This window comes from Gadus chalcogrammus, chromosome 13, assembly GCF_026213295.1.
Source record: "Gadus chalcogrammus isolate NIFS_2021 chromosome 13, NIFS_Gcha_1.0, whole genome shotgun sequence".
Classification (NCBI taxonomy): Eukaryota; Metazoa; Chordata; class Actinopteri; order Gadiformes; family Gadidae; genus Gadus; species Gadus chalcogrammus.
The window spans coordinates 4,258,419-4,270,918 of record NC_079424.1 but is presented as its reverse complement, the minus strand read 5'-3'; the positions used below and the strand labels follow the sequence as shown (position 1 = coordinate 4,270,918).

The window sequence follows — 12,500 nt, the reverse complement described above, 5'->3', positions numbered from 1 at the left end:
GTATACAACAAAGAAAGGTAAAATAAGATGCTACACAATGCTAAGTACTATTTGTAAGTGCCAGGACGTACAACACACAATAACTGTCCGTCCACACCAGAAGCGAATTGAGCGACCAAATCGCCGGAAGTCATTCACTTTCTATGGGCAAGAGCGACCAGAGCGACCAAAGCGACCAACGCTACCAGCGGCCAAAGTTGAGCGACCAGAGCGTCAAAAAGAAGTTGAAAACTTTTTAACTTTATGCAAATGACTATTATTCGCTTCAGCGACCAAACACTGACAGCCAATCGGAATGTAGACGCTCTTCTCTTGCGTGGATCCCAGGGAACATCGGCAGGCACTTTGGTTCCTACCTACCTTTATTCACTCACTGAACAAAATGTCGGCTGAAGTATTAATCGCGGCTGTAACTGGGCACCCGGTGTTGTACGAACCCACCCTTTTTCAGTTCAGAGATCGAAACGCCATAGTGGTTTGGATATCAAGTGATGATAAACGGGATTATTTATAGGCTACATCTAGAACGTTTGTATTTAAGCGGGAATCATTATAATTTGCTCTACATGCCACCAATCTAACCAAACAATCGCGTGTAGCATGCTTTAAACAAAACCAAAAAAGTATTTGAAATCGTCACATAAACAAACTAATCGACAAGACGAGGGATAAATGACAAGGGATATATCTCTTGTCTTTTATCCCTCTATTCCCCACTATTCACGGAGCCTGAGGTGAATAATTTTTAATTAAATAGTCTAGATAGATAGATAGTCAAGTCTTTATTAATACCAAACGACACAAATCGTCGGGAATCCATTTAGGTGGTTCGTCCCACACAGGACAGTAGCCTACAATACCACACAGAACAAGTCTGACTGGATAATACACACAATACATCACATTAAAACTAGACACGCGTTGATAGATAGATAGACAGAAAGGCCTAGATAGATAGATAGATAGATATGTTCCATTATTTGCCTTAGGGAGCCAACCAGTCCTGTGCACGTATATGCAAATGAGCCATGTGTCCCAATGTCTATTTGTTTTGAATGCGACGAATGAGTGCAGATCATGATTTGCAGATCCAGATCAGTGAAACATATTTTAACTACTACAGCACGCAGGGTTTTTTGTTCTCGGTTGTAATTAGCCTACATTTTAGGATTTTTTTTATATTGGGGGGAATCACTGTCCTACTTGTTGTCGAAGCACTTTATCGAACAAGCAAAACCGTCTCGGCAATATGGCCAAGGTGTATGGGAGAGTTCACTATTTGATATATGGCTGTCTGTAGGGCCTACTAAACGCATACGGCTCCTTTAAATGCGTCTGCATAATTGAATTGTACGTCATGAGCGACTTGAGCGACCAAAGCGAACAGAAAAATTCGCAGCGAAACTTTGTGAGCGACCAGAGCGTCCTTGACGCTTTGGTCGCTCCTGGTGTGGACGTACAGTAAGTGCATATGAGAGGTGTGGGAGGGAGGGGGTAAGCTATTCAGAGACTAGGTGAACTCTGAACAAGTTAATCTTGAGTCTTTTATAGATACGTGTTAACGGTTGTGCTGTTCCGGCGGCCCAGTGTCGCTCCTCTAAAGGCTTGGGCCAGCGGGCCAGCTGTTGGAGTGTGGATGAGAGCGGAGCGTCCGTCACGCCCCCAAGCGCCAGCCCCGTCAGCGAGGCCTGAGGAGAGCCGCTCTTCCTCTGCGGAGCGGAAAGCTCACCCAGGACCGCCGGTCCCGCTCAGAGACGCTGATCGTTACCTTGTCGATCCTCGGTCCTATACCGGAGTCGTGAAGAGGGGAGCGTTTGTGTGATGCGTCACATCTCAAACTGGAAGTTTACAACAAGTTACTGTTCAGCTCCACGCAGAAACATGTTTCAGCGGGGCGTTCATAAGTATTCATGTGTATTCATATATATTCATGTGTGTTCATAAGTATTCAAATATTACGAGGTCTATAAATGTATGTACTCATGGTTGAGGGATTGTGGTATAGCTGCAGATAGATAGTGGATCATATGTTGATGGTCAAAGACTCAAAAGGTGAGTCGACGACCTTGATTGTGTGGGTTAAATTATTGTATCAGTATACGTTTTTGTCAAGCAATGCCATGTTGTATTTATGATATTAACTATTTTGTACCTCACTGCAATTGTATTTCTGTACTTGCTCTATTTTGTCTGTCAATTCAATAATATGTACGTTACTTTTGTGTCATATGGCTATATTTGTAGTCCTGGAAATAGCCCACTGGAAAGAAGGCGATTTCGTTTTTCTTGAAAATAAACACCACAGGCAGAAATAAACAAACATGTTCATTGTCTTGTTCAAGCGGTTTTATGATACGAGGCTATACTTGTCAAGAACTTATGATGGTCAATTTTCTATAATGTCGTTTAATATTGTATGCCATGTGATCTCTGCTGATCCATAGGGCTAATCCTTCTCATATGATCAGAGTCCAACAGATTATCAAATGTACTCGAGTTAAGACCTGTTGAGAGTCTAAGCCTGTTTTAAAAGAGAAGTGGAACTAAGAAAGTAAAACTGGTTCATTAAAAGCAATAATTTATAATAATGTAGAATACACAGACGTACACATGTAGGCCTAAAGGGAAAAATGAATGAGCGGAAAATGTCACCATCATACGCCAATCATACAGTAGGCTATAAAGAAAATAAGGAATGAAAAGTCCTTCTTCTAACCAGATAATCTATGAAGAGGGACCTAGACCTAGATATGGACATGGATCTAAATATTCTAACTGCATTCATCTGCATTCAATAGCTAATAAGTATTCCGGTAATTATAATTGTTCAAACCTGCAGCGCTGTAGCCCTATCTGAAACAGTGAATATAATAGTTCAGGTGGAAGCCTATAATGAGAATAAAATTACTCCATTGACACCTATTAATCGTTGTTTGGGTAATGTTGACCTGTCAAACTAATCCCCCTCCGGACTCCGGCGTGCGTATGCAGGTCATGCGCTGAAAGCTGCGCAGATGGACGCAGGATCGTTTACTACAGCGCAAATCGTGCGGTCTGCTCCCAGGCTGCTGCTCCACGCTTTACATAGCCTGCAGGTTAGGTAGCACAGGCCTGTCTGTCTCCCAGGCCACACGCAGACCACTCCGAGTCCATAAAGTTAACCTTATAGTTCCGCTCATCATCGACGTCCTCTGGTTGATCTGCAGGCGCGGACAGGCACCATGGCGTCTCCGAAAGCAACTTCACATCCCCAAACTTCGTTTTCACCCAAACGGAAGACAAAGAAGAAACACTTTGTTCATCAGAAAGTGGAGGTGTTCCGAGCGAGTGACCCCGTTCTGAGCGTGCTGATGTGGGGAGTCAATCACACGGTGGGTACAGTCCAATTACAGGGGTGCGTCTTCACGCACGCGCGTTTTCATCTGTGTCTGTGTCTGTCTGTCTGTCTGTCTGTCTGTCTGTCTGTCTGTCTGTCTGTCTGTCTGTCTGTCTGTGTGTGTGTGTGTTTGTGCGTGTCTGTGTTTGTGTGTCTATGTGTGTGTGATTGCGTCTGGGTGTGTATATGTGTGTGTGTGTGTGTGTGTGTGTGTGTGTGTGTGTGTGTGTGTTTGTCTGTGTGTGTGTATTTGTTTGTGCCTGTGTGTGCGTGTATATGTGTGTGTTTGTGTGAGTGTGTGCAACTGTGTGTTTGTCTGCGCTTGAGTATGTGCAACTGTGTGTTTGTCTGCGCTTGAGTATGTGTGTGTGCGTGCGTACATGTGTATGTGTGCGTGCATACATGTGTGTGTGTCTGTGTGCGTACAAGTGTGTGTATGTGTGTGTGTGCATGTGTAAATGTGTGTGTGTGTGTGTGAGTGTGTGTGTGTGTGAGTGTGTGTATGTGTGCGCACACATGCGTACACGTGTATGTGTGCGTGCGTACATGCACGGGTGTGCGCTCGGGCCCTCTGTTCATCATCCTGCCCGCTCTGCAGATCAACGACCTGGCCCAGGTCCCCGTGCCGGTGATGCTGCTGCCAGACGACTTCAAAGCCAACACCAAGATGAAAGTGACCAACCACCTCTTCAACAAGTAGGCCCCTCATCATCATCGTCACCACACGTAGCTCTGCGGTAGCGGGCGGCAGCGGCTCCTCCTTGGGCGTCTCGCCTGTGTTGTGAATAAGTGTCCCGGAGCACCTCTTTGACGTTATTATGATCAGATGGTGTTAGCCTATTATACTTACCCCGGCTGCAGGAACAACATGTTGGTGTTGCGCGGACAAAACCTCCTTTGTAAGCAGTTTGCGGATTTGAACTCATAATCCACTCGGGAATGCAGGTCTTATTAAATAACGACTGGATTGAAAGTGAGCTTTACTCACACTGTTGTGCAGGCACTGGTGTTTGGGTTCTGCTGTAGCACGCCAGAGAGACATTATCAGAAGATGCATTCATATATGTATATTATATACAGAAGACCCTTTCATCCAAAAGGACTTACATTTGTCAGAATAAAGAGAAGCAACAATATATCGCTGTCGGTACAGTAAGGATGTTCATAGAACCAAGTGCCAAGCACTAACTATCGGGTTGACCCATTCCCCTTATGCAACAAAGATAAGTAGGATAAGATGCTATGTATATACATATATATATATATATATAAATAAAAGTCTTTGCTGCCATGTTGGCGGTTATGCTTACTGTATGTAACATCACATGACAGCACCAAGCATCGTCACATTCTCCTCACTCAGTTTCTCCTCATGTCCCCCAGAGAGAACCTTCCAGGACAGTTTAAGTTCAAGGAGTACTGTCCGCAGGTGTTCAGGAACCTCCGGGAACGCTTCGGGATAGATGATCTGGACTACCAGGTGAGTCCGGAGGATGCACAGTTAAAGAGGAATATTAACCCATCAGTTTTGGTCTGTGGGTTTTCTATGTGTTTTTTTGTGAAGACTATAAAGTTAGACTTGGGTTTACCCAGGGCTGCCGTTTGGGGAGAAACAAAAGGGTTTTAAGATGTAGAAACTGTGATATTATCAGACCAATTCCAGTTATGGAGAGTATATATATGTGCATATGCAAATACACTCTCCATTATATATTCAAATAACTTAATTTATCCGTTAGGAATTTCAGATATTCAGATATATACAGGGACTGTCTATGTAATGGAGAGTGTATCTATACTTTCCATTCCCTCTATATAATGGAGAGTATATATCTATTCTCTCTATTATAAAGACAGTCACTCTATGTAATCAAGAGTATAAATCAATCAATAGACAGACTATAAATTAGACGGACTCTCTAGTACTCTCCATTATATAGATATTCCCTCTATATTCCCCTATTTCTACGTAGTACTTCCATTGTTTCTAGAACGTTTCTTAGCACAAAATAATAATTTAGTTATTATTACTAAAATTAATATGAGCCTCACCCTGACCCTGTTTTGAGCTTGTAACACATCTACAGTAATGTTAACAATGTACATTACCTTAGATTTTGTCAGTGTGATATCTGCAACTAGAAATGTTGGCTGGTGCGTCTACCTTCTATATTTGCATATCTATGCAAATGCTGCGCATCATTTGCATAGAACGTGATGCGCGAGTCTGTTTGATCCGCGCCCAACCGTCACTCACGCTTCTATTTTTCGCACTGGGTTCGACCCGAGTCGCAACGCATAAAGAAACGGATTCATTGTTGCGGTTTATCACTCTCGTATAACTAAAAAAACTAGAGCTTTAATTTAACCTTTGGTTTTTAATTCAACCTTGGGTTCAATTTAAAAAAAAAAAAATGCATAAAAGAAAGAATAAAGAAATGGAACATTTGTGAGATTATAAGGCTCTCCGTTCCCTTCTTGCTGTGCTGACGCATCAGAGGAGGTTTTATTGTTGGTATTAATTACTGCCCGTTTATGGGCCGCTGTGGACGGTGAGTTAAGCACCATCACTCCAGACCACACATCAGCCCAGTGTAACAATACCTCCGCCTGGGCCTGGCTGGCCCTGGATTTATAGATCCAGTGATCACCAAAGTACATTAAAGACCCAGTGGACGCTGATGTACGGGGGTCTCCGTTCGAGTCTCTGAGTGATGGAGGGACTTACAAAGTCGTTACGTCTTCCTCAGCCACCGCCTGATGGGGTTGGGTTTTTGCCCGCGACGTGTGCTTTTTTTTTTTTCTTTTCTCTCCACGCCGCCACCACCGGCGACTTGGTGGTGTTGGTTCGGTTTGGTGTAATACTCATTCTCACCACCAGGTGTCTCTGGCGGGCAGCCCTCCGGTGAAGGATGGCGAAGGCCATGGAGAGAGGCAGCTGCTGACGTCATGCGACGGGACTCTGGTGGTGAAGAAGATCGCGAGTGAAGAAGTAGCAGACATGCATAATATTCTCTCTGAGTACCATCAAGTGAGACGTCACATGGGACCTTACCACTCTCTTTAATCAGACAGTATCCTATGATATTACTTTATGTAAGAGTTTTACTTATTCTATTTCTGCATAACTACTCCATGTTTTATGTAAGACAGTGGCTGTTTTCCTGACTCTTTTGCACACTCACTCACTCCTTGTTGTGTGACCTTAGAGGAAAATACCTCCACATCCCACAGAAGAATCCTCTTCCATCCTATGGCAATACGGTAGTATAATAGCGCCCGTTGCCACGGCAAAGAGTCGACAACATCAAAGCAAAAGGAGATGAGAGACTGTATATCAAACAGAGAGAGATGAGGCTGTGAGCACGCTCCGTGCAATAGTCGTGGGAATAGAGATGGCAGCAGAGCAGGGAAATGAAGCAACACGACACAAAAGCTCTTGAACGTGGGCAGTTAACGAGGCTGACTCTGTGTCTCCGGGCAGCACATCGTCACCTGCCACGGCAACACCATGCTGCCCCAGTTCCTGGCCATGTACCGTGTGAGCGTGGAGAGCGAGGACGCCTACCTTCTGGTCATGAGGAACGTGTTCAGCCACCGGCTGCACGTCCACCGGAAGTACGACCTCAAGGTAACCTCCCGTCCACAGGAAGTACCGCCTCAAGGTAACCCCCTGTCCACAGGAAGTACCGCCTAAGGTAACCCCCTGTCCACAGGAAGTACCGCCTCAAGGTAACCCGTCCACAGGAAGTACCGCCTCAAGGTAACCTCCCGTCCACAGGAAGTACCGCCTCAAGGTAACCTCCCGTCCACAGGAAGTACTGCCTCAAGGTAACCTCCCGTCCACAGGAAGTACCGCCTCAAGGTAACCCGTCCACAGGAAGTACGGCCTCAAGGTAACCCACCCCTGGAGTACCTCCAGATACTCTGTGTATCCCAGTAGTGTCGGAGGTGCGAGGTTAGAAGGGAGGTCTGGGTCAAGGTTCTCGGTTTGATCCCCAATATCCTGGGTCTCTCAGAAGCCAGCGTTGAGCGAGACGACCCCTGACCCCTAACCCCTGACCCTTGAACCCTACCTGCTCCTTGATCCTTGACGTGCTTGACTTCAACCCCTTGTGGTCCCTGTCTCCACTTCTAGGGGTCTCTGGTGTCCCGGGAGGCCAGCTTCAAGGAGAAGGTGAGGTCAGAGGTCACGACCCAGTCGATGTGTGAACTGTGAAGGCTTCTTTTCTGCATGGCGTGGTTCTAAACTCGTCAGAGAGCCGTGATCTAATCAAACACATTCCAGTGGAGCCTCCCCACGGGGAATTGTGGCTGTTTATTTAGCTTTAAACGTTTTAAAAGCATCATTACCGTTATTCCACAGAGTGGATTATGTATTGAGTTTACTGCCCAAGGGATCGGGCAAACACTGAATGAAAACAAACTAAAGACTAAAATAACAACAAGAGCAACAGACTCAGGTACGCCCCTCTGTTGCTCACCCCGTGTCTGTCTCCGCCCCGGTTTACCTTCAGGGGAAAGAGTTGCCGACGTACAAAGACGTGGACTTCAGGAACAACCTGCAGAAGGTGTATGTGAGCTCCGAGGAGAAGGAGAAAGTCCTGGACAAGCTGCACCGGGACGTGGAGGTAAAGCTTCTCCTTGAGACACCACACGCATCAACAGACCGTCGGCGGTCGCTGCACCACCATTCTGTCGGTCGCTGCACCCAGGCCTTCACCCTCCCCACGCCCGCTTAGTTCCTGGTGCAGATGCGCATCATGGACTACAGCCTCCTGCTGGGCATCCACGACGTCGAGCGGGCCGAGAAGGAGGAGGAGGGCGAGGAGGGGGAGGTGGGAGAGGAGGGCTCCGCCGAGGAGGAAGAGGAGCAGGAGGAAGAGGAGGAGGAGGAGGAGAACGGCCTGGCTCCCGGCCCCGCCCCGGAGGGCCTGGCGGGCTACATGAGGGCCTTCAAGCCGCTGGGCCCCGGGGAGCACGACCCCTACGTTGACGTCTACGCCATCCGGAGCGCCGAAGGTAGGTGGAGGCAACGGGGCAGGTCGGGGGGTCGGACTCCCGGCTGGAAGGTTCTGGGTTCGAATCCCTAAAGCCTGAAGTCTGCTCGATCCTAGCATGCACATCATTGACAAGTATCTCAAACAAAATCCACATAGATCGACCGCGTCTGCGTAACGAGGTAGAATCCAGGTCTGCCGTGATGGTTTGCGAGGGGCCCACTAACGACGCTTGTCTCCAGGGGCCCCACGGAGGGAGGTGTACTTCATGGGGCTCATCGACGTGCTGACGCAGTACGACACCCGGAAGAAGGCCGCGCACGCTGCCAAGACCGTCAAACACGGGGTGAGGTGCTCCTACAGGGCGGGGCCTGGTGGTGGTGGTGGAGGGGCGTGGTTGCTCTGTTTGTCTATCTTCACTACGTCTTCAGTTCCTAGTGCTCTATCTTCACTACGTCTTCAGTTCCTAGTGCTCTATCTTCACTTTGTCTCCTTTCCTCTCTTTCTAGTGCTCTATCTTCACTTTGTCTTCTTTCTTCTGTTCCCAGTGCTTTATCTTCACTAAGTCTTCAGTTCCCAGTGCTTTATCTTCACTAAGTCTTCAGTTCCCAGTGCTTTATCTTCACTAAGTCTTCAGTTCCTATGTGCTCTATCTGCACTACGTCTTCAGTTAGTGCTCTACCTTCACTCAGTCTCCTTTCCTCTCTTACTAGTGCTCTATCTTCACTCAGTCTCCTTCCTCTCTTTCTAGTGCTCTATCTTCATTCAGTCTCCTTTCCTCTCATTCTAGTGCTCTATCTTCACTCAGTCTCCTTTCCTCTCATTCTAGTGCTCTATCTTCACTACGTCTCCTTTCTTCTGTTTCCCAGGCGGGAGCAGAGATTTCCACGGTTCACCCAGAGCAGTACGCCAAGCGCTTCAGAGAGTTCATCTGCAACATCTTTGCCTAGGTCCAATGTCTGAGGTCTGGGTTCTGTTCACTGTACCGTTGATGCGGCACTGGAAAGACAAGTCCACCTTCCCTTAACGCGATCCTCTTAAATCGCCATCTTATGGACGGCTATTAGACGATCTCCCTCAGGTGAAGAACCAGACGACGGTACTGGACTCCCATTCCCAACGCATAGCGGCTCACCGTGTAATTGAATGGCGATGCCTCACCATTTAATCCACAAGACTTCATACGTGCACTGTAAGCCCCTGGCGATTCCTTCTGTAGTCATGACTACTTTCATTTCAAAGATCCGTACCCAGGAAGCGACTAAACGGACTTCACTTACACTTTCAATTTGCCATTGATTTAAACGTCAAAGGGGAGGCCGATATTGTCCGCCGGCACGCCAAATCAGCACTCGGCTCTCCGCTTCCTCCGGTGTGATTGCCGACCATAAATTAAGCCCTCGCCAGTGATGTGTGTCTACATTTGCAAACCGTAACAAAACAGCCATGAAACACGAAAGCTCAGATCTCCTAAGTGGCGCTCTGAGGGAACAGCGGTGATGGACGACCCAGAGCCGGCGGCCCGCTCGCTAATGGGCCGTCTGCACAGACAGGCGCTACTCCTCCTCATGAAGATGCAACCGGTCCGATCCGGTCTCGCCCTGTTGGTCACTAATGGTTTTCTCGTGTCCGCGTCAGTCTGCCCTTAGTTTAGTGTCCAGGGAGAATCCTCCATCATAGAACCGATGCTGTTATTTCCTCACACAATCCAAGTCTGACGAACTAGATCTGTTACAGTCTGCCTGTAAGCTGAGGAGGAACATAGACTCCTTAGATCTCTAATGTTTCCATAGTGGACCCAAGGCCATAGCCAGGGTTTCAAATATAGTGAGGTGCGGCTAACGTTGTGGGGGTTCTGTTTTGCTGAGGGGGGTTGTATTTCGGCTTGCGCACGCACCTCTTGATATCACACACGGAAAAATCAAAGAAAGAACTGTCAACTGAATTAAGCATTTACTCATCTCGGAGAAGTTCGCAACCGTTGATTTTGTATACGGTTGTATTTAGGTTCTTATTGGCCACGGTCCAGACCTCGATGTCCTCATAGCTTGCTGCGGGCATGAATGTACCTGACGTCCGGTAAAGACCCCATTAACGAAACAACAAAATATATAGAAACATTGCTGCACTTTAAAGAGCAGCAATGTTGAGAGAAATGCAAAGTGACTCCATGGTGTGACAGCTGTTCTGAAGTCACGGCGCGTGTTGCTTTAACTGTCAGGTGCTTCAGAACAAGAGCATCTTTAAGGTCCCATATTATACCACCAGGTCAGGGTGATTAGCCGTTACAAGCCGTTATGAAAATCTGCCTCTGCCTGTGTTTTAGTGACATCAGAAATGGGCGTGTCCACCTAGATGTGTGCAGGATAGATCATTCTACCAGCCTGCTCAGTGGACTGTAGTGTACGTTGCTCATCTATCCGTCATACATCTAGGTGGACACGCCCACTTGAGATGTCAGAAGACGCCGATTTTCAAAACAGCCAGCCCTGTAACAGCCCGGCTCATCACACTCACACCTGGTGGTATAATATGGGACCTTTAGGAGATTGGGTTGTGCGTTCAGCGTGTTCGGTCCGGTTTACTCCTCACCGCCACAGGTTCTGCTTGTTTCCCTGAGCGTGTAATTAAGAGCTTTGTCCGCCACAAAGCCTTCGGAGCAGAGTTTGTACTGCTAATTACGTCTTTGTAGAAGAACAAATCTCTGGTCGAGATGGCAGACTGGCTGGCTGACTCACAGACCTACCCACACATCAACGCACACACACACACACACACACACACACACACACACACACACACACACACACACACACACACACACACACACACACACACACACACACACACACACACACACACACACACACATTATTTAAAGTGAAATATCTGCAAATCAACCCAGACCGGACGGTGTTTGGATAGTAGCCTAGATTTATTAATAGCCAAAGCTCCATGATTCACTGCATGGGTAAAAAAATACAAATGGAGAAAAGATGCTCACATCACACACACATGTACAATCAGTGGAGGGATTTAAGATTGAAATACAAAATACATACTGCTAAGAGTGTTTTTATATCCCAGGTATTTATATCTTCTGACGGACAGTTAGCAGAACACTACACACGTTCTGTTTCTTCTCCGGGTCAGCCTCTAGAGAGGAGCGCGATTGGCTGTTTGAGGAGCAGGCTGGTGGATTTTAACATCTGGAGTCGAAGCCTCTTTCAAGCAGAAATCAAAACATTCGTGTTTTTTCTCGGCCCTAACTTTCTTGTGTAATACATTCAGTCGAAACAAAGGCATCAGATCTGTTTGTTTGCGTTGCATGTGGACCAGAATAGAATAAATCGCTGTGAACCTTGATGCTTCATTCATGTTCGTGAGTTTAGCATCGCCCTCGATAACTCAATAACTGCCTTTTGTCACACAAAGACAACAAACGTAAGAACTTTCAGTCTTTAAAGTGTTTTTGAGAGAAGACAGATCGCCTAGGCAACAACGAAGAGAAACCCAAAAGCTGTTAATCTCTAAACGGCGACAGAGACCCAGTACTGTAATATATGTAGGAATGTACTTTATAAATCTGATAATATAATAAAAACCTTTCAAATAACAGTTTTATACTTCCTTTTTTTAAATGATAGCAACAATATTCAAGAACTGTGTTTGCCGTCATCGTTAGTGAATGCTAACTAGCCCGTTCCTGAGCCAAGTCGTTTCTGTGGTTAGTGATGATCAAATGAGTCTCTAGCATGAACCAGCCACTGAATACACATTCTGTATATTTTCTAACATATATCTGTCCATAAACAATCTTAAAATGAGACCCAACCAATACCTCAGACGCGGTGAATCCAAGCACATACGTAAACAAACCAAGATACCAACACATCCACCGATTCATACAAATAGTAAAAATATTGCAATTCTTTTAACTTCTATGATCTACTCTTCAAGATAAATGGAGATGGATCTAATGGAACGTACTATGAGCGGTCACATCACGATAAGAGCTGCTTTCAGAGGTGGGTTTTTCCTGTCTAATCCCAGAGCAGGGGTTGGCAGTGAACGGTTCGTTTTCGAAATCAGAAACAAGGTGAGCGAGTCATGAGCAATATATC

The 12,500-nt window shown here is 46.5% G+C and overlaps 2 protein-coding genes across 2 annotated transcripts in view; both read left to right on the top strand.

The window, feature by feature from the left end:
- Nucleotides 1-1,692, top strand: part of LOC130402284 (insulin-like growth factor-binding protein 5) — a 2,899-nt gene extending 1,207 nt beyond the window's left edge. The window contains exon 4 of the mRNA XM_056606429.1: nucleotides 1,588-1,692. Coding sequence (XP_056462404.1) covers nucleotides 1,588-1,692 — 105 coding nt within the window. The remainder of the gene's footprint in view (nucleotides 1-1,587) is intronic.
- Nucleotides 1,693-3,022: 1,330 nt separating this feature from the next.
- On the top strand, nucleotides 3,023-10,471 carry LOC130402604 (phosphatidylinositol 5-phosphate 4-kinase type-2 gamma-like). Its single transcript, XM_056606832.1, has 10 exons — nucleotides 3,023-3,371; nucleotides 3,975-4,072; nucleotides 4,760-4,856; nucleotides 6,258-6,407; nucleotides 6,861-7,007; nucleotides 7,515-7,553; nucleotides 7,894-8,007; nucleotides 8,119-8,398; nucleotides 8,619-8,722; nucleotides 9,246-10,471. Exons 1-10 carry the CDS (start codon nucleotides 3,222-3,224, stop codon nucleotides 9,324-9,326), a joined length of 1,260 nt encoding a protein of 419 aa, XP_056462807.1. The 5' UTR covers nucleotides 3,023-3,221; the 3' UTR covers nucleotides 9,327-10,471.
- Nucleotides 10,472-12,500: the final 2,029 nt, after the last annotated feature.

Coding starts and splice junctions, on each gene's coding strand:
- LOC130402604 (XM_056606832.1), top strand. CDS start 3,222: ATGGCGTCTCCGAAAGCAACTTCACATCCCCAAACTTCGTTTTCACCC. Junction 4,073..4,759: donor ACCAACCACCTCTTCAACAA/GTAGGCCCCTCA, acceptor CATGTCCCCCAG/AGAGAACCTTCCAGGACAGT. Junction 7,008..7,514: donor ACCGGAAGTACGACCTCAAG/GTAACCTCCCGT, acceptor CTCCACTTCTAG/GGGTCTCTGGTGTCCCGGGA.